The 22,185-nt window shown below is 42.5% G+C and overlaps 1 protein-coding gene across 2 annotated transcripts; it reads left to right on the top strand.

Moving 5' to 3' along the window:
- The first annotated feature begins 4,877 nt into the window (after window positions 1-4,877).
- LOC139382400 (uncharacterized) lies at window positions 4,878-21,452 on the top strand. Of its 2 annotated transcripts, XM_071126412.1 has the most exons (11): window positions 5,961-6,117; window positions 7,320-7,460; window positions 7,601-7,975; window positions 16,205-16,561; window positions 16,800-17,002; window positions 19,178-19,282; window positions 19,388-19,483; window positions 19,575-19,685; window positions 19,849-19,969; window positions 20,116-20,415; window positions 20,511-21,375. In XM_071126412.1, exons 2-11 carry the CDS (start codon window positions 7,340-7,342, stop codon window positions 21,368-21,370), a joined length of 2,649 nt encoding a protein of 882 aa, XP_070982513.1. In that variant the 5' UTR covers window positions 5,961-6,117; window positions 7,320-7,339; the 3' UTR covers window positions 21,371-21,375. The 2 variants fall into 2 exon arrangements, 1 of the variants encoding a protein (XP_070982513.1); XR_011628637.1 differs by lacking the exons at window positions 5,961-6,117; window positions 19,388-19,483 and adding an exon at window positions 4,878-5,796 and having other exon boundaries at window positions 19,515-19,685; window positions 20,511-21,452.
- The last annotated feature ends 733 nt before the right edge of the window (window positions 21,453-22,185 follow it).

The following is a 22,185-nucleotide window of genomic DNA, read 5'->3' as shown; positions in this document are numbered from 1 at the left end:
GGACAGGATGGTATCTGCAGTGTAGTAAGAGAAAGAACCTAGGAAAGACAGAACATACTGATCCAGTAAGTTACACTATTGCCATACATTGTCTTCCACTACATACCAGACAAATAATTTAACATACTCAGTGACAAATACATAATTCTGGATGGAGACTTAGTCTTTTTCGGGTTTCCATGATGCTGGTGGTAAATTGATGCTGGTGGTACATAAATTTGTAATCTATTACATTTCAGTGTTTTTCAATGCTTTAGATTTTACATTGAATTCAACACTGTATCATTTTGTATTGTTCCTTCTCTGCATGCCATAGCCTTGCGCATTGGGTAGATGTTTTCCTTCAGCTCACCATAGTCCTCAGTCCAAAAATTTTTTTAAACAGTGATCAGCACTCAATACTTTTTTCATGTTTTTTTTCCCATCTCTTTTTTCTCCCCAATTTCGTGGTATCCAATTGGTAGTCAGTCTTGTCCCATCGCTGCAACTCCCGTACGGACTTGGGAGAGGCGAAGGACGCCAGGCGCACCAATGTGTCGGAGGAAACACCGTGCACCTGGCGATCACCTGTCAGTGTGCATTGGAGTCGCTAGAGCGTGATGAGACAAGAACATCCCTGCTGGCCAAACCCTCCCCTAACCCGGATGACACTGGGCCAATTGTGCGCCGCCCCATGGGTCTCCCAGTCGTGGCCGGCTGTGACAGAGCCTGGACAACAAGCACTGTGCCACTTGGGAGGCGCCTCAATACTTGATGGGCTCTGATGTTTCAATCTGTACCTGTCTGAAGTCTTGTACAGGTAGCAGCTCCTCCAATCTGGAGAGGAACTCCCACACCAGTACCTGCAGTGCTGTGTCATACCGAGGGCCGTAATGTACTGGGAATACCTCCTGAAAAATAGACAATTTAACACACAATAAGTCCGGTGGCAAACATTTTCTTCAGCATGGCTTTCGGGGATCATTTTTCATGTGGAAAAGTCTGCAATCATCTCCTGTTAATGTGACAATTAACAATGTCAATAATAGCAACACTTGGCTTTGACGTGACTACTGTGCTTCTACACCTGCATTGCTTGCTGTTTGGGGTTTTAGGCTGGGTTTCTGTACAGCACTTTGAGATATCAGCTGATGTACGAAAGGCTATATAAATAAATGTTATTTTATTTTATTTGTGCCATAAACAAATGCACTTACGGATGCATTAAATAGAAGTGCTCCCTCTCAGAAGAGTCTCCCAGCAGAGTTTGGACCAACTCCACAAAGTTAGACTTTAGCCTCCAACTCATCATCATTACTCTGTCAGTGAGCATAAACAAACTAAACAAATTACTTCAGACATGAAGTCAACCTCAACATAAGGCTGAAAAAGTTGATATTTTCTTCAACTTAAAGCATAAGTTAACTTACCTTCTTGTGTATAGCGTATTCTGCTAACAAATGGATTTTGTCCAGGTGAGGCTGGATGGACAAGGTCACCGGTGCTCTCCCTGAGTCACAACTCCAGAACCAGCTGAAAAAAAGAGGTAGACATGTTAGAGGCAGCCCCAGGGGAAAACATACTTATTGTTAGTTGTAGCTGCCCATACTTTATCAGAATTCTTTGCATTTCCACCTCACAAACCCTTGCTCTCAGACCCAGGAGGGGTTGGGTCCTCTGCCTGGAACTCAGCACCTCTGGAACCACCTCTGTCACCAAAGTCCCAAACTCCTCCAGTTTCACATAATGCTTTAGAATATGCTGCCGAGCCACTTGCCACCTGAATGCTGACATCAGGCGTAATGGTGGAGCAAGGAGACACAGCAAGGACAGCTTTAAAAGGGGAACTACAGTGGGAAACACAAACAAGAAATTATCATAGCGTAAAAGCCAATGACATATTGGAAATACTGTAGGCGAGTTATAAAACAAAATGTATCCAGAAAAACATTAGGAAACTAGCCAGCATCAGCAACTAGCTACTTAACTAGCCAGTCACCATTGTGAAAGCCCTCACACAAACTACAAAAATGTACACAGTAAAAGTTAACTTACCAGTCTTCTGCTCCTGGAAAGGAATAAGCCTGAGTTTTTGATAGGTGAGTGAGGACTAACGATGACGACAAAACCGCTTTCTTCAAGATAGATGGAACCACTCATCTTGTCGTCATCCTTGAGGTTTCTTTATTCCGGTTTCAGATTTTTTTACTTTTCTCTGCATTGCTTCAACGTCCCGTTAAATCCAAGTGCAGCAAACTCTGAACTAAATTTGGCATAGACATGCTTGTTTTTATAGGCGAGAAGCTGCTCTTGAACACTCATCTGCTCAGAGTTTTAATGCATGGATCTCCTGAGACATTCAGCTGTATCCCGATTTTAATGTGAAAGAAACACATCAGTTGAAAGCAATCAGAAACTGGTAAACAATATAAGCTAGCAAGTTTATTGTACAGTTTATGAAAAATGTGTACTAGATAAGTGTTTTTCAAATTCTGGCTATTACTGGCCAGTCCCTCAGATGGTTGGCAGACATTAACTTAGTTAACTAGTAGTAGTAAGCTAGTTTCTATCCAAGCAGTCTACCAAGTAAGAGGAACACATTTTGCTAATCCCTGGTACAAAAAAGGTTGAGAAAGACTGTACTAAATTACTTACCATAAGGTTCCTGTTTTAAAGGGGAATCCGGTTAAGTCGGCTCCAGCAGCACAGTAGCTGAATTTATCATCTCAGACCCTGAAGATCCTGGTTGGTGACCTCATCAGTTGTCCAACTGGATGAAGATTGCTCTGTGGAAGCAACAGCTCAGTTGACAGTACTCACATAATCAATATTAACTACCAAGCTTGTGGTAACAGGCCAAGTTACTGTGTAAAAAAAAAATGTGTACGAGAGACCGTATGAGAGAACCTACCAGAATTCTAAATTTCTTGCGGGGAATCAGATTGGGTAGACTACAAAAGCAAGTTCTCACCCCAGACCCTGAAGTTTGTGGAAGTTCATCAGGTGTCCAACTGGATGATGATTTGTCTGGAAAAGCACCAGATCAGATAAAAGCACTCACATAAATAAACAAACAACCGCCGGCTATTTCTGACCAGTGTGCTGTTACGGTGCATTGCCAACAACCTTGTCGTAATAAAGTTCTCTATATCCTTTGTTATGTAGGCAATCATGTTTAACATTTACAATTTGGTCTATTTATGTGTATTCATGGTTAAAAGTTCCCTTTGTTGTTTAATGTGCCTGTATGTGCTTGGGTGAGGATTGTTTTGGAGCAACTTGCACCTTTTGGTGATCTCAGGTTTCCCAGAAGTAAAGTATTGTGAAATTTGGTCAGCTTCCTTATTTACTTCTGGGTCCAAACGTGTTAACAATTGAGTGTTGTGTTGTGCCAAATAGGAAGTAGTCTCCACCCTTGCAAAAGGAAACTCTCAGACAAAGCCCCACCCCTTCCGCACACTGCTTTAAACAGGGGAGAAGGACTCCCCCTTTCATTGAAGTTCAAGGCCGAACGCGAATAGGAAAATGGCGAATAGGAAAATGGCAATCTTCGTGGTCTATCTGTGAATAAAAATATAACAAAATCAAAGTCAATCATGGTACCAAAAATTGCTTCTATTACACCAGATGTATGTCTTTGAAACAGTTATTTTAAAATTGCACACAGAAGAAGTTATAATTTAGCTGCTAATTGCAGCCTGCAGTACCCCGGTCTGCCTTCAACTCGAGTTACTCAACGAGAGGGGGCAGCACTGAGCTAGACTGCAACATTACTTCCTGAAGTAGTTGAAACTGTGAATTTGGGCTGTGCCGAGTATATGGACAAAATGAGAATCATAACGGATATTGGCAATTTTCTGGATATGATTATGATCAGAGTATTTTTTTGTAATTATTCATGAACAAAAAATAGGTTTGCCAGCACACATCCTTTTAATTTCAGTCAGTCTTGTGCAAGGTTCTACGTGGTCTATATCAGTGGCTCCCAAACTGCTCCCAAACAGGTCCAAACCATTTTTACTCGGTCCAGCTTTCAACGTACTCTTGAAAGTTGTAATAGTAAAATGCACAAGCTGCAATTTTGAAATTGGGTAATCCATCATCAGTTTTCCTCTTGTTATGTCAGTCATGGCACACCTTTGAGAGCTATTTATAACTTGTCAGAAATGTTTAAGACCTGTTTGAAAAGGTTGCATGAACTTTCAGCCTGTTTTGGTGGGATGGAGTTTTGGCTTGCCTGGTGACACCATGAGGTGCTAAATTTGTTAATAGACCAATAAAAAGGGTTCCAAACCAAAGCTAGTTTTCCCCTACCCACTCAGAGCAAAATTCTTGCTTGAGAAATAGTTTTTTGCTAAGAAGGTATTTTTGTTTATTTTTGACCATTTTAATTAAACGATCACAGTGAGGTACTTAATTGTTACCCAGAAATGTGTTATTTAGCTAGGCAAGTCAGTTAAGAAAAAGTCTTATTTTCAATGACGGCCTACCCCGGACGACGCTGGGCCAATTGTTCGCCACCCTATGGGACTCCCAATCACGGCGGTTGTGACACAGCCTGGAATCAAACCAGGATCTGTAGTGACACCTCTAGCACTGAGATGCAGTGCTTTAGACCACTGCGCCACTCAGTAGCTCAATATTGGACCTTTAACTTTTTTGCTGTAACCAAGATCCATTGGGAATACCAAAGAGATTGATAACTAATCCCTTTCATCTTTGGAAAAACTCTTATTTTGAAGGATTTGGGAAAAACAACGTGAGCCGGAAGTGATTTGTGATTCTTGTTTCTGACCAATAGGTGGGCTATCTCGGCCCACTTTTATCACAGATGAAACAATGAGACCGCTATTTCACCGGATGTATGAATGTGGAGAATCCGGTTTAAGTTTCCACTCACTACCAAATATGGTAGTGAGGGAAGCCCAGTGGCCGGCAGTGGGAGCAGTTGGAACGAGATGGATTTTGGCCGACATTCTGCTAATTTACTCATAAATTAAACATTTGATCTCAATACAGTTTTCTGTTCCCAAAAATACAATATGTTACGAACGGAGTGGACTAAGTTTGGTAAACTTGACCCTTGGCCAACGTTTTAAAAATGTGCGTTGTTTAGAAGGCGTGCAAAGGCGAATTGAGTTATTGCTCACGCGCACTTCAGAGTAGGCGTTCCTCAACGGAGAAATGCAAATGAGCGTGCCAATAGGATCACGCTTGCTTCTGCTTGGCTCTGCCTACCTCATTGCTTGTTCTGCCCACTATTGCTCATTTGTTCCCATTTGAAACGACAGGCTGTGGTCTATCTTGGTTTAGTTATACACATCTTTGCAATATCCGAACCGAACCGTGCTAGGCAGACTATTGTGAAAAGGGTATTCTATAAACTTCTACAAATAGCAAATACATAACCATGGAAAACAAAAAAATCCCTGTCCTGTGCATGTCAATGGGCACCTGAGGAGGTAGTGGCATTGTTAACACGCTGGGCAAACGGGAGTGTTCAAGAGCAGCTTCTCTCCGCAGTGAGAAACGAGAGAGTCTTTATCAAACTTAGTTCAGAGCTTGATGCCCTAGGCTTCATCAAAACATCGACATAGTGCAGGTGGAAAATAAAGATGCTGAAACAGGAATACAAAAAAATTAAGGACGACGAAAACAAGAATGCCTCCACCTGTCTTAGAAGAAGATGGTTTGCCATCACGGATAGTGTCCTCGGTCACCAACCAAGTGGTACCTTATTGGAGTCTGGCTTGGTAATGAATTCTCAAAATATTTTGGAGTCCATGCCTGATGCCCCACCAGAGGAGGAAGAGCCCGGTAATTTAGACTAATGTCCCTGTTCCAAAGTAGGGTTTTACACCAGGCTGTATATAAACTGGATTGCTAATACTATGTATTGGCCATTGAGAAGCTTTGAAGCCACCGGTCGGCCATATTGGCACTTCCCAGTAGCAGCAGTCCTCTATAGGATTTAATGGAATTCTACAGCATTTCAATGAAATGTTTGAAGGACAGAATTACATGTATTTAAGTATTTTTTTTGTTCTCGTGGACAGTAACATTTGTAATATATACTTTAAGGCATTTTTTTTATTTATTGAATCAAATTGTTTTTGTCACATGCGTTGACTACAACAGGTACGTACACCTTACAGTGAAATGCTTACTTACAACTAACAATGCAGTTAAGAAAATACAAAAAAGAAGAGAAGAATAACAAATAATTAAAGAGCAAGCAGTAAATAACAATAGCCGGGCTATATACAGGGGGTACTGGTACAGAGTCAATGTGCGGGGGCACCGGTGTCAAGGTAATTGAGGTAATATGTACATGTAGGTAGAGTTATTAAAGTGACTATGCATAGATAATAAGAGTAGAAGAGGGGGGGGGGGGGCAATGCAAATAGTCTGGGTTGCCATTTGATTATTATTTGCATGCTTAGCGCACAATCTAATTTAAAAGTATGCCTTAAGGTGTAATTAAATCCATGTGGCAAAAACGAATGTAGACCATAAATGCATTTTTTTTATAGCTTCCAAAATATTTTTTTTACAATGTGGAGGAGTGCCAAGATGATGGCACGGTGGCTTCAACACAGCGTCCACTATAACTGGTCTTGTGTGTGTATGTATGTATGTATATATATATATATATATGTATATATATATATATATATATATATATATATATATATATATATATATATATATATATATATATATATATATATATATATATATATATATACCATTGGTTTACACTTGGCCTGATTTCCACCCCTGGAGGCCAGGCAAAAAAAGTATTGGGCCATGGCCTATTTTTCATCATGCCAACACCAATGTGACTTTCCATGCGTTTCCCACAGTGGAGGCTGGTGGGAGGAGCTATAGGAGAACGGGCTAATTGGAGTCAATGTGATTTCCATATGTTTGATACCATTCCAGCCATTACTCCTCCCACCAGCCTCCACTGGTTTCCCAGTGTTATAAACTAAGTAACATTAGGAAATGGTGAATGGTGATTCCATAGCTAAGTCTACTTGCAAATGTAGGTTAACACTGCATATGTTAGCAATATACAGCTCTGCCCAGAGGCCCAGGCTTTTGCGGTGCAGTCCATTAGGTGCTTGCATCTGCACAGTAAAAGCCACGATGCAGCTCTCTTCTTTCCCGCTACATTGACAGCAGCGGTGGGAATGAAACAGCTTGTGCCACATGCTAAGCCCAGACCTCTGGGCAGAGGCAGTACAGTACAAAGCTCTCACATACCGTGTTACACAATCTTTGCTAGTTATTATGTCCCTGTTTGTGTGAATACTCGTTATCTGGTGCTTCCACAGACAAGTCACTATCCAGTTGGATGCCTGATGAGGTCCACAGTCTCTTTAGTCACCGTTCAGGGACTTCAGGGTCTGGCAGGATAAATTCAGCTTCTAGGCTGTTGGAGTCTGCTGATTCCCCACAAAAAGCGGAAGATTATGGTAAGTTCAGAAACATTACATTTACAGAAACAACGGCTGATCCATTACATTTTTAGTAGGCCTAAATGGCCTATGACCTTACTGGATACCATTTTATCTGCGTTTTCTTGTGTCCTTCAACTGATCTGGTGCATTCACAGATGAATCTCCATTCCGCTGGACGCCTGAGGAGGTCCATGCATTGTTAAGACTCTGGGCAGACAGCAGTGTTCAGGAGCAGCTTCTCTCATCAGTGAGAAACGAGAGCGTCTTTACCAAACTTAGTTCAGAGCTCGCTGCCCTGGGATTTAACAGGTCGTCAAAGAGGTGCAGAGAGAAAATAAAAAAGCTGAAACAAGAGTATCATAAAATCAAGGACAACAATAAGAAGAGGAGCTACAACCGCCGTAGAGAAAGATGGTTTGCCATCATGGATAGTGTCCTCCGTCACCAACCAAGTACTTTGGTAATAGATTCAGATGGAAATATTTTGGAGTCAACTCAACCTAATTCCCCACAAGAAGTGAAAGATTCTGGTAAGTTAAGCTGCCTAGTACAGCATCAACACTAGTGACATTTTCAAAACACTAAATTGGCCTGCGACTGGAAGCTCGGAAGTTAATATTGTTTGTCATCTGATCTGTTGCTTCCCCAGACAAATCTCCATCCAGTTGGAACCTCAGCTACTAAGATAGATTCACCTACTATGCTGTTGGAGTCGACTGATTCCCCTCTAGAAACAGAATATTATGGCCAGACAGTAAAATAGTCAATGAGAAACAAACAACAAAAACATAAACGAAACATATAAGTGTTGGTCCCATGTTTCATGAGCTGAAATAATAGATCCTAGTAATTTTTTCCAAATGCACAAAAAGCTTATTTCGCTCAAATTTGATCAACAAACTTGTTTGCCAAGATTTTCCACACACCTAACAGGTGTGGCATACAGTGCCTTGCGAAAGTATTCGGCTCCCTTGAACTTTGCGAGCTTTTGCCACATTTCAGGCTTCAAACATAAATATATAAAACTGTATTTTTTTGTGAAGAATCAACAACAAGTGGGACACAATCATGAAGTGGAACGACATTTATTAGATATTTCAAACTTTTTTAACAAATCAAAAACTGAAAAATTGGGCGTGCAAAATTATTCAGCCCCCTTAAGTTAATACTTTGTAGCGCCACCTTTTGCTGCGATTACAGCTGTAAGTCGCTTGGGGTATGTCTCTATCAGTTTTGCACATCGAGAGACTGACATTTTTTCCCATTCCTCCTTGCAAAACAGCTCGAGCTCAGTGAGGTTGGATGGAGAGCATTTGTGAACAGCAGTTTTCAGTTCTTTCCACAGATTCTCGATTGGATTCAGGTCTGGACTTTGACTTGGCCATTCTAACACCTGGATATGTTTATTTTTGAACCATTCCATTGTAGATTTTGCTTTATGTTTTGGATCATTGTCTTGTTGGAAGACAAATCTCCGTCCCAGTCTCAGGTCTTTTGCAGACTCCATCAGGTTTTCTTCCAGAATGGTCCTGTATTTGGCTCCATCCATCTTCCCATCAATTTTAACCATCTTCCCTGTCCCTGCTGAAGAAAAGCAGGCCCAAACCATGATGCTGCCACCACCATGTTTGACAGTGGGTATGGTGTGTTCAGGGTGATGAGCTGTGTTGCTTTTACGCCAAACATAACGTTTTGCATTGTTGCCAAAAAGTTCAATTTTGGTTTCATCTGACCAGAGCACCTTCTTCCACATGTTTGGTGTGTCTCCCAGGTGGCTTGTGGCAAACTTTAAACTACACTTTTTATGGATATCTTTAAGAAATGGCTTTCTTCTTGCCACTCTTCCATAAAGGCCAGATTTGTGCAATATACGACTGATTGTTGTCCTATGGACAGTCTCCCACCTCAGCTGTAGATCTCTGCAGTTCATCCAGAGTGATCATGGGCCTCTTGGCTGCATCTCTGATCAGTCTTCTCCTTGTATGAGCTGAAAGTTTAGAGGGACGGCCAGGTCTTGGTAGATTTGCAGTGGTCTGATACTCCTTCCATTTCAATATTATCGCTTGCACAGTGCTCCTTGGGATGTTTAAAGCTTGGGAAATCTTTTTGTATCCAAATCCGGCTTTAAACTTCTTCACAACAGTATCTCGGACCTGCCTGGTGTGTTCCTTGTTCTTCATGATGCTCTCTGCGCTTTTGACGGACCTCTGAGACTATCACAGTGCAGGTGCATTTATACGGAGACTTGATTACACACAGGTGGATTGTATTTATCATCATTAGTCATTTAGGTCAACATTGGATCATTCAGAGATCCTCACTGAACTTCTGGAGAGAGTTTGCTGCACTGAAAGAAAAGGGGCTGAATAATTTTGCACGCCCAATTTTTCAGTTTTTGATTTGTTAAAAAAGTTTGAAATATCCAATAAATGTCGTTCCACTTCATGATTGTGTCCCACTTGTTGTTGATTCTTCACAAAAAAATACAGTTTTATATCTTTATGTTTGAAGCCTGAAATGTGGCAAAAGGTCGCAAAGTTCAAGGGGGCCGAATACTTTCGCAAGGCACTGTATCAATAAGCTGATTAAACAGAATGGTCGTTACACAGGTGCACCTTGTGCTGGGGACAATCACATGCACTGTTTTGTGCTGGGGACAATGGCCACTCTAAAATGTGCAGTTTTCAAATAAAATGTTATTTGTCACACACCTTCAGCAAATGTTATTGCAGGTGTAGCGAAATGCTTGTGTTGCTAGCTCCAACAGTGCAGTAGTATCTAACAATTCTCAACAACACACACAAGTAAAAGGATGGAATTAAGAAACATACAGTACCAGTCAGAAGTTTGGACACACCTACTCATTCAAGGGTATTTCTATATTTTTACTATTTTCTACATTGTAGAATAATAGTGAAGACAAACTATGAAATAACAGTTATGGAATCATGTAGAAACCAAGTATTAAACAAATCAAAATGTATGAGATTCTAAGTTCCCACCCTTTGCCTTGATGACAGCTTTGTGCACTCTTGGAATTCTCTCAACCAGCTTCACATGGAATGCTTTTCCAACAGTCTTGAAGGAGTTCCCACATATGCTGAACACTTGTTGGCTGCTTTTCCTTCACTCTGTGGTCCAACTCATCCCAAACCATCTCAATTGGGTTGAGGTCGGGTGATTGTGGAGGCCAAGTCATCTGAAGCAGCAGATGGGTCATTGTCCTGTTGAAAAACAAATGATATTCCCACTAAGCCCAAATCAGATGGGATGGCATATCGCTGCAGAATGCTGTGGTAGCCATGCTGGTTAAGTGTACTTTGAACTATAAATAATTCCGTGTCACAAGCAAAGCACCATCACACCACCTCCATGCTTCACGGTGGGAACCACACATGTGGAGATCATCCATTCACCTACTCTGCGTCTCACAAAGACACGGCGGTTGGAACTAAAAATCTCAAATTTGAACTCATCAGACCAAAGGACAGATTTCCATTGCCCATTGCTCGTGTTTCTTGGCCCAAGCAAGTGTCTTCTTCTTATTGGTGTCCTTCAGTAGGGGTTTCTTTGTAGCAATTTGACCATGAAGGCCTAATTCAAGCAGTCTCCTCTGAACAGTTGATGTTAAGATGTCTGTTATTTGAACTTATTTGGGCTGTAATTTCTGAGGCGGGTAAATTGAATGAACGTGTCCTCTGCAGCAGAGGTAACTCTGGGTATTCATTTTCTGTGGCGGTCCTCATGAGAGCCAGTTTCATCATAGTGCTTGATGGCTTTTGCGACTGCACTTGAAGAAACTTTCAAAGTTGTTAAAATTCTCCAGATCGACAGACCTAAAGCAATGGACTGTCATATCTCTTTGCTTATTTGAGCTGCTCTTGCCATAATATGGACTTGGTATTTTAACAAAAAGGGCTGTCTTAGGAAAACCACCCCCATCTTGTCACAACACCACTGATTGGCTCAAACTGATTAAGTAAATAAATTCCACAAATGAACTTAAGGCACACCTGTTAATTAAAATGCATTCCAGGTGACTACCTCATGAAGCTGGTTGAAAGAATGCCAAGTGTGTGCAAAGCTGTCAAAGGCAAAGGGTGGCTACTTTGAAGAATCTAAAAATATTTGTATTTGTTTAACACTTCTTTGGTTACTACATGATTCTATATGTGTTATTTCATAGTTTTGATGTCTTCACTATTCTACAATGTAAAAAATAATCTTGGAATGAGTATGTATGCCTAAACTTTTGACTGGTACTGTAAATATTAGATTGCGCAATGTCAGAGTGGCATTGACTAAAATACAGTGCAATAGAATACAGTATGTAAACATTACTAAAGTGACCAGTGATTTGATTTATATAGGGCAGCAGCCTCTAAGGTGCAGTGTTGAGTAACCCGGTGGTAGCTGGCTAGTGATGGCTATTTAACAGTGATGGCCTTGAGATTGAAAAACAGCTTCTGTCTCAGTCCCAGCTTTGATGCACCTGTACTTACCTGGCTTTCTGGATGATAGTGGGGTGAACAGGCCGTGGCTCGGGTGGTTGATGTCCTTGACAATCTTTTTGGCCTTCCTGTGACATCGGGTGCTATAGGTGTTCTGGAGGGCAGGTAGTTTGCCCCCGGTGATGCGGTGGGCAGACCGTACCACCCTCTGGAGAGCTCTGCGGTTGCAGGCGGTGCAGTTGCCATGCCATACCACGCCATGCGGTGATACAGCCAGACAGGCTCAATTGTGCATCTATAAAAGTTTGAGGGAACTTCTTCAGCCTCATGAGATTGAAGAGGCGCTGTTGCGCCGCCTTCACCTCATTGTCTATATGGGTGTACCATTACAGATTGTCAGTGATGTGTAGGCAGAGGAACTTGAAGCTTTCCACCTTCTCCACTGCGGTCCCGTCGATGTGGATAGGGGCGTGCGCCCTCTGCTGTTTCATGAAGTCCACGATCAGCTCCTTTTGTTTTGTTGACGTTGAGTGAGAGGTTATTTTCCTGGCATCACTCTCCAAGAGCCCTCACCTCCTCCCTGTAGGTTGTCTCGTCATTGTTGGTAATTAGGCCTACGACTGTTGTCGTCTGCAAACTTGATGATTGAGTTGGAGGCGTGCGTGGCCACGCAGTCATGGGTGAACAGGGAGTACAGGAGGAGGCCGAGAAAGCACCCCTGTGGGGCACCTGTGTTGAGGATCAGCGAAGTGGAGGTGTTTCCTACTTTCACCACCTGGGGGCGGCCCGTCAGGAAATCCAGGACCCAGTTGCACAGGGCGGGGTTCAGACCCAGGGCCCCGAGCTTAATGATGAGCTTGGACAGTACTATGGTGTTGAATGCTGAGCTATAGTCAAAGAACAGCTTTCTAACATAGGGGATAGGGCGATGGCAATCTCATTGTCTGTGGATCTATTGGGGCGGTAAGCAAATTGATGTGGATCTAGGGTGTAAGGTAGAGGTGATATGATCCTTAACTAGCTTCTCAAAGCACTTCATGATGACCGAAGTGAGTGTTACAGGGCGACAGTCATTTAGTTCAGTTTGCTTTCTTGGGTACAGGAACAATGGTGGACATCTTGAAGCAAGTGGGGACAGCAGACTGGGATAGGGAGAGATTGAATATGTCCGTAAACACACCAGCCAGCTGGTCAGCACATGCTTTGCGAAGGAGAGCCCACAGTCCTTGGTAGCGGGCCGCGTCGGTGCCACTGTGTTCTCATCAAAGCGGTCGAAGGTGCTTACCTTGTCAGGAAGCAAGACGTCGGTGTCCGCGGCATGGCTGGTTTTCGCTTTGTAGTCTGTGCTTGTCTGTAGAACCTGCCACATACGTCTTGTGTCTGAGCCGTTGAATTGCGACTCCAGTTTCTCAGTACTGACATTTTGCCTGTTTGATTGCCTTCTGGAGGGAATAACGACACTGTTTGTATTTTGCCATATTCCCAGTCACCTTGCCATGGTTAAATGTGGTGGTTCGCGCTTTCAGTTTTGCAGGAATGCTGCTATCTATCTACGGTTTCTGGTTTGGGTAGGTTTTAATAGTCACAGTGGGTACACTTTCTGCCTATAAGGAGGGAGGAGCAAAATGGAGTCGTGATCAGATTTGCCGAAAGGAGGACGGGGGAGGGCCTTGTAGGCATTTTAAAAATTGAGTAGCAGTGCTCCAATGTTTTTCCAGAGCAAGTTCTTCAGTCAATGTGTTGGTAGAACTTTGGTAGTGTTTTGTTAAAATCCCCAGCTACAATAAATGTGGCCTCAAGATATGTGGTTTCCAGTTTGCATAAAGTCCAGTGAAGTTCTTTGAGGGCGGTTGTATCAGCTTGAGGGGGATATACGCGGCCGAGATTATTCCGAAGAGAATTCTCTTGGGAGGTAATACGGTCGGGCATTTGATTGAGGTATTCTAGGCCAGGTGAACAAAAGGAGTGTCTATGTTATCACACAATGAGTAGTTATTCATTAACCATACACCCCTGCCTTTCTTTGTCCCGGAGAGTTCTTTATTCCTGTCTGAACGATGTACTGAGAACCCAGCTGGCTGTATGGATGGGGACAGTATATCCCGAGAGAGCCATGTTTCTGTGAAACAGAGTATGTTACATGTCTCTCTGGAAGGAGATCCTCGCCCTAAGCTTGTCTACTTTATTGTCCAGAGACTAAACATTAGTGAGTAATGTACTCGGAAGCAGTGGATGGTGTGCACGCCTACTGAGTCAGACTAGAAGTCCACTCCAAATATCTCTTCTCGGCCGGCGGTGTTTTGAAGGAGCCTCTGGGAATAACTTCAATTGCCCTGGGGGGTACGAACAAAGGATTACATTCTGGAAAGTCTTATTCCTGGTTGTAATGCTGGTAATTTACCGCTGCTCTGATATCAAATTCTTATTTCCGGTTGAATGTACTAACACCAAAAAATGTCTGCGCTAATAATGTAGGAAATAAATCACAAAAACAAAACACTGCAAAGTTGCTTAGGAGCTAGAAGCAGAGCTACCATATGTCGGTGCCATTTTTTGTCACACAACACAATGCCACAGACGTCTCAAGTTTTGAGGGAGCGCACAATTGGCATGCTGACTGCAGGAATGTTCACCAGAGCATTTCATGTTAATTTCTCTACCATAAGCTGCCTCCAACGTAGCTTTAGAGAATTTGGCAGTACATCCAACCGACCTCACAACCGCAGCCCATGTGTATGGCGCCGTGTGGGTGAGCAGTTTGCCGATGTCAACGTTGTGAACAGAGTGTCCCATGGTGGCGGACAACAAACCCAATTACATTTCAGATAGCCTTCCACAAGCTTCCCACAATAAGTTGGGTGAATGTTGGCCCATTTCTCCTGACACAGCTGGTGTAACTGAGTCAGATTTGTAGGCCTCCTTGCTCGCACACGCTTTTTCAGGTCTGCCCACAAATCTTCTATGGGATTGAGGTCAGGGCTTTGATGGCCACTCCAATACTTTGACTTTGTTGTCCTTAAGCCATTTTTCCACAAATTTGGAAGTATGCTTGGTGTCCATGTCCATTTGGAAGACCCATTTGCGACCAAGCTTTAACTTCCTGACATCTTGAGATATTGCTTCAATATATCCACAATTTTCCTGTCTCATGATACCATCTATTTTGAAGTGCACCAGTCCCTCCTGCAGCAAAGCACTCCCGTGCTTCACGGTTGGGATGGTGTTCTTCGGCTTGCAAGCCACCCCCTTTTTCTCCAAACATAAAGATTGTCATTATGGCCAAACAGTTCTATTTTTGTTTTTCGTCAGACCAGAGGACATTTCTCCAAAAAGTACGATCTTTGTCCCCATGTGCAGTTGCAAACCGTAGTCTGGCTTTTTTTATGGCGGTTTTGGAGCAGTGGCTTCTTCCTTGCCGAGCTGCCTTTCAGGTTATGTCGACATAGGACTCATTTTTACTGTGGATATAGATACTTTTGTACCTGTATCCTGCAGCATCTCCACAAGATCCTTTGCTGTTGTTCTGGGATTGATTTGCACTTTTCTCACCAAAGTAGGTTCATCTCTAGGAGACAGAATGCCTCTCCTTCCTGAGCGGTATAACCGCTGCATGGTTCCATGCTGTTTTTACTCATGTACAATTTTTTTGTACAGATGAACGTGGTACCTTCAGGCGTTTTGTAAATTGCTCCCTAGGATGAACTAGACTTGTGGAGATCTACAACTTGTTTTCTGGGGTCTTGTCTGATTCTTTTTGATTTTCCCATGATGTCAAGCAAAGAGGCACTGAGTTTGAAGGTAGGCCTAGAAATACATCCACAGGTACACCTCCAATTGACTCAAATGATGTCAATTAGCCCAAAGCCATGACATAATTTTCTGGAAATGTCCAAGCTGTTTAAAGGCACAGTCAACTTAGTGTATGTAAACGTCTGACCCACTGGAATTGTGATATAGTGAAATAATCTGTCTAAACAATTGTTGGAAAAATACTTGTCATGCACAAAGTAGATGTCCTAACTGACTTGCCAAAACTATAGTGTAAGACATTTTTGGAGTGGTTGAAAAATGAGTTTTAATGACTCCAACCTAAGTGTATGTAAAACGTCCGACTTCAACTGTACATAGATTAGGGCCTAATGAATTTATTTCAATTGACTGATTTCCTCATGACCTGTAACTCACTGAAATTGTTTAATGTTTTTATTTTTGCTCAGTATAGTACACATTTTTGGAAAACTGTTTAAACTTGCTAGGTAACATTGTTTGCCAGTTTAAGTGCTTTTAACAGATCTGGTGCATTCACAGATGAATCTCGAGCCAGCTGGTCACCTGAGGAGGTCCATGCGTTGTTAAGACTCTGGGCAGATGGGAGTGTTCAGGAGCAGCTTCTCTCATCAGTGAGAAACAAGAGAGTCTTCACCAAACTTAGTTCCGAGCTCGCTGCCCTCGGATCTACGAAGACATCTAAACAGTGCAGAGAGAAAATAAAAAAGCTGAAACAGGAATACAAAAAAATCAAGAATGACACTAGCAAAAATAGTTCCAATATTCGTGGAACAAGATGGTTTGCCATCATGGATGCTGTCCTCAGTCAGCGAACAAGAACTTCAATGCTTTTGGAGTCGACTCCGCTTAAGTCCTTGCCCGAGGCAGAACACTCTGGTAAATTAAGTTGTACTATACATTCTCAAAATGTTAACTTGGCCCCTATGTTGTTTGTGTGAGTGTTTTTTAAATGGTCCCTGGCTTCATAGATGTTTACTGAAGCTGGCTAGTATCCCAAACCCTAGCTAAAGGCATTTTTAGATCAAACCTATACAATACTTTTGGTTTAAACTGTCCTAGGATATTATTATTATTATTATGTAATACATATTCTTGTTTGTGTTTCCCACTGTAGGTTCCCGTTTAACTCTCTCCTCCCTACGTCTCCTTGCTCCACCATTACGCCTGATGTCAGCATTCTTGTGGCAAGTGGCTCAGCAGCATACTGTAAAGCATTTTGGGAAACTGGAGGAGTTTGTGACTTTGGTGACAGAGGTGGTTCCAGAGCTGCTGAGTTCCAGGCAGAGGACCCAACTCCTCCTGGGTCTGAGAGCAACGGTGAGAGCGGTGCAAATGCAGAGGATTCCGATAAAACTATGGGCAGCAACTAGTCACAAATATAAACGCAACATGCAACAATTTAAGATTTTCATATAAGGAAATCAGTCAATTGAAATAAATTAAGCCCTAATCTATGGATTTCACATGACTAAGAATACAGATATGCGTTTGTTGGTCACAGGTACCTTTAAAAAAAGGTAGGGGCGTGGATCAGAAAACCAGTCAGTATCTGGTGTGACCACCATTTGCCTCATTCAGCGCGACACATCTCCTTCGCAGAATGGATCAGGCTGTTGATTGTGGAACGTTGGCCCACTCCCCTTCAATATCCAGCAACCTCATGTTTCAGCATGATAATGCACAGCATGTCGCAAGGATCTGTACACAATTCCTGGAAGCTGAAAATGTCCCTGTTCTTCCATGGCCTGCATACTCACCAGACATGTCACCCATTGAGCATGTTTGGGATTATGTAAGACAGCGTGTTCCAGTTCCCGCCAATATCCAGCAACTTCGCACAGCCATTGGCAGGAACTGGAACACGCTGTCTTACATGTTGATCCAGGGCATCCCAAACATGCTCAATTGGTGACATGTCTGAGTATGCAGGCCATGGAAGAACTGGGACATTTTCAGCTTCCAGGAATTGTGTTCAGATCCTTGCAGCACGGGGCCGGGCATTATTATGCTGAAACATGAGGTGATGGCGGCAGATAAATGGCATGACAATGGGCCTCAGGATCTTGTCACGGTATCTCAGTGCATTCAAATTTCCATCGATAAAATACAATTGTGTTCGTTGTCCGTAGCTTATACCTGCCCATACCATAACACCACCGCCACCATGGGGCACTCTGTTCACAACTTTGACATCAGTAAACAACTCACCCACAGAACGCCATACACACTTTCTGCCATCTGCCCGGTATGGTAGAAACTGGGATTCATCTGTGAAGGTCACACTTCTCCAGCATGCCAGTGGCCATTGAAGGTGAGCATTTGCCCACTGAAGTTGGATACGACGACGATCTGCAGTCACGTCAAGACTAGTGAGGAAGCAGATGAGCTTCCCTGAGACAGTTTGACAGTTTGTGCAGAATTTCTTTGGTTGTGCAAACACATTTATCAGCTGTCCGGGTAGCTGGTCTCTAAAATGACCAGCCACAGTCGGCATGTCAATTGCACCCTCCCTCAACTTGAGACATCTGTGGCTTTGTGTTCTGCGACAAAATGGTGCATTTTATTGTCCCCAGCACAAGGTGCCCCTGTGTAACGATCATGCTGTTTAATCCGCTTCTTGATATGCCACACCTGTCAGGTGAAGGGGTTATTTTGGGAGAAATGCTCACTAACAGGGATGTAACAAATTGGTGCACAACATTTGAGAGAAACAAGCTTTTTGTGCATATGGAACATTTCTGGGATCTTTTATTTCAGCTCATGCAAAATGGGACCAAACTTTACGTTTATATTTTTGTTCAGTGTACAGTCGTGGCCAAAAGTTTTGAGAATGACACATATTAATTTTCAAAGTCTGCTGCCTCAGTTTGTATGATGGCAATTTGGGAGTGGGCTCACTCACAATTTTGCCTAAGAACACAGCCATGAATAAAGAATGGTACCAACACATCCAGCAACTTCTCCCAACCATCCAGGAACAGTTTGGTGACGAACAATGCCTTTTCCAGCATGATGGAGCACCTTGCCATAAGGCAAAAGTGATGACTAAGTGGCTCGGGGAACAAAACATCAATATTTTGGGTCCATGGCCAGGAAACTCCCCAGACCTTAATCCCATTAAGAACTTGTGGTCAATCCTCAAGAGGTGGGTAGACAAACAAAAACCCACAAATTCTGATAAACTCCAAGCATTGATTATGCAAGAATGGGCTGCCATCAGTCAGGATGTGACCCAGAAGTTAATTGACAGCATGCTAAGGCAGATTGCAGAGGTCTTGAAAAAGACTTCAACTTCCTGTAATTGTCAATAAAAGCCTTTGACACTTATGAAATGCTTGTAATTATACTTCAGTGTTCCATCGTAACATCTGACAAATATCAAGACACTGAAGCAGCAAACGTTGTGGAAATTAATGTGTCATTCTCAAAACTTTTGGCTACGACTGTAGTATGTTTTCCCGTGGTGCTACCTCACTTCTACCTCTTTTTCAGCTGGTTCTAGAGTTATGTCGTAATGAATGCACAGCTGACCTCGTGACCATCCAGCCTCACCTGGATAAAATCCATTCTTTGACAGAATTCTCTGTACACAAAGAGGTAAGTTAACTTATTTTGGCAGCATATTTAAAAAAATATATAGGGGAGTTTTCAGCCCACATGTTGAGTTAATGTCTGATGTTGTTTGTTTATGCTTACTGACAGAGTAATGATGATGAGTTGAAGGCTACATTGTCTAATTTTGTGGAATTGGTCCAAACCCTGCTGGAAGACCCTTCTGAGAGGGAGCACTTCTTTCAGGTAAAATATCTTTCTGTTTTGTGACTTGCAGGTGACTATTGCTTGTATCAGCATTGGCACAGGACTTTGTCATAAATTATAAATTTCTCAGGTGGTGTTCCCAATACACTACGGCCCTCGGTATGACACAGCACTGCGGGTACTGGTGTGGGAGTTCCTCTCCAGACTGGAGGAGCTGCTACCTGTACCAGACTTCACACAGGTACAGAATAAAGCATCACAGTATACGTTTGATCCTTTTAGTCTACACTAGGTTTTAAGCTTGCAAAGATGGCTGGAGTACAACTGAATGGAATATACTCCATGTGTATAAAATATCAGTTGTCTGGCATACTGTATTTTAACACTATTCCCCTGCTCCTCAGACGGCAGCATGGCTTGGTGCAGGCCCCTCTGTCTTGGAGGAATGTGGACATGCCATATTTGACACTGAAGAGCTGAAGACACTTCTGCAGCACCATCAGCATCATGGAAACCTGAAAAAGAGTAAGTCTCCATCCAGTCAAACCAAACTCCTGTCAATTGAACTTGATAATGCAGGTGTCAGTGACAATCATCTTAGCTGTAATGGTAAGAGAAAGGAAAACGCTGCTGAAAAATATAGCAAGAGTAACGTGTGCCATCTTTCGTAGGTTATTTCTCTTATTACACTGCAGATACCATCCTATCCACACTGTCCCTCCCTCCAACAATAAGAGTTGTCATTGGCTCTGAGCAGCCCAGCTCTGACAAAACGAGAGATGAAGAAGAGCGAGAAGGACAACCTAATGGGGACAGAGAGGAGGAAATGGAAGAGAGACAGAGTGAAGAGGACTGGGAAGATGAAGATTGCAATGAAATAAGTTATATAAGGCAGGATTTGGAGCAACAGGAGCAGATGGGCATTTCAACGGCAGAGACGTCTGCTCTGTGTATCCCAGTGCCCAATAACGGTAAGGGTATTCAGGAATTTAAACACTGATCTCATGTCATCAAATTATTGATAACATCTGTTATACAATCTAAATTCCTGATCTTGTCATTGCAGGATTTAATGATGAAATGTCATCCCGCATCCTTGCCTGCTCCCTATGCCCATTCAATCACATTGAAATTGCAAAACTCCACCAGCACATCAGGATTAGGCATCGAGGAGAGGACCGGAAGCTTTTATGTTCTAAGGAATCTGGGACTGATCACCCCTTTTCCTCAAGCAGCACTAAAATAATCCCCTATGCACCAATAATCAAGACTCACAAATGCACTCATTGTGGTAAAGTTTTCAAATGCTCCAAAACCCTGAAAGTACATATAGGAATTCACACATTGCCATTCCATTGTAACCAGTGCGAGAAAAGATTTTCTTCCAGGTGTGGTCTGAAAAAACATCAGCGAGTTCACACAGGGGAAAGACCATTCAAATGCTCTCACTGTGACCGAAAATTCATGTGTGCAGGTTCACTCAAATGGCATGTGCGCACACACACTGGGGAGCATCCCTACTGTTGCACTATTTGTGGGAAAACATCTGTCCAACATCTAGCAAGACACATGCGGATGCATGCAGGAGAGAAAAACTATTTATGTAGCATCTGTGGTAAGGCATTCCTTAGCTCAGGAGAACTGAGGCTGCATACACGATCACACACAGGAGAATGTCCCTACACCTGTAAACATTGTGGAAAGGGCTTCAAAGCATCATGCCATCTAACACTTCATATGCGATCTCACACAGGAGAGCGTCCATACCCCTGCACCCTGTGCACAAAACGTTTTACTACGGCAAGAGGCCTTAAAAGACACACGCTTACTCACACTGGCGAAAAACCTCACCAGTGCTACAAGTGTGGGAAGAGATTTTCTGTAAGGGGAAATCTGAATACACATCTTAAAAGTCATAGATTTTAGGATGGGATTCTGCAGGAGCAGTCTCATAGAATTGACTTTAATTAAAATATAAACAATTTCATTAAATACTGAACAAGTTTTGTGATTAACGATTCCCTGTGCATTTTGTTTTGAACAACCTACAACCTGTGAACAATGTGAGGGGTTTATCAATATCCTGCCCATAATCACACTATACTGTTAATATGGTGAGTCCATGCCTCTAGATTCAAACTAGCCCAAGATGTACTATTAATAAGGAGTCTACCCTTACTTCTTAAGGTCCAAATATGTTATTTGCAGAGGTAGACAGACTGGTTCTGGCAGCCAAATACTCCATCCAAACGTAGATCGAGTCTCAATTGCGATACGGTCCTAGAAACAATACGCCCTTTACTTTCATATCATCAAAATCATTTCACAAATGTAAACTATACACTTACTGTACACTGTTTTAACCAGCTTTCTCACAGTTGCAGCAAGCAGTATTTGTCATTCACAACACGTTTCTGGCGGCCTTTTGTTACACACAGGTGTACAGTGCATGCTAGATGGCTAATTAGCACAGGTGGTACCAATGTCTATCATAAACACGAAATGTAACATGGAGATATGGCCGTGTGGGAACCCTAACCATATACAGCTGTGTATCAATTTAACCTTTAGTTTTTTTGAAAACAATTTATCGATGACATTAAAGATTAGGTCTTGTGCTTCCAAACCCGTACCGCTAGCGACGCAAGTTAATGTTAAGACCGAGCCTCGGGTCGGCTTAACAAAACTTCACGAAATGACTCTTATGTGTAATGAAACTTAGTCATGATCAAAGGCTAGAT

The sequence above is a fragment of the Oncorhynchus clarkii genome, chromosome 24 (genome assembly GCF_045791955.1).
Source record: "Oncorhynchus clarkii lewisi isolate Uvic-CL-2024 chromosome 24, UVic_Ocla_1.0, whole genome shotgun sequence".
In the NCBI taxonomy this organism is placed as follows: Eukaryota; Metazoa; Chordata; class Actinopteri; order Salmoniformes; family Salmonidae; genus Oncorhynchus; species Oncorhynchus clarkii.
This window is presented reverse-complemented; position numbering and strand designations above follow the sequence as displayed.

What these genes read in the sequence shown, in the direction of transcription:
- LOC139382400 (XM_071126412.1), top strand. Translation starts at nt 7,340, where the DNA reads ATGCCTGATGAGGTCCACAGTCTCTTTAGTCACCGTTCAGGGACTTCA. An exon ending in TCCTGGGTCTGAGAGCAACG is followed by an intron (nt 17,003 to 19,177) that starts GTGAGAGCGGTG and finishes CCTCTTTTTCAG; the next exon opens with CTGGTTCTAGAGTTATGTCG. An exon ending in AATTCTCTGTACACAAAGAG is followed by an intron (nt 19,283 to 19,387) that starts GTAAGTTAACTT and finishes GCTTACTGACAG; the next exon opens with AGTAATGATGATGAGTTGAA.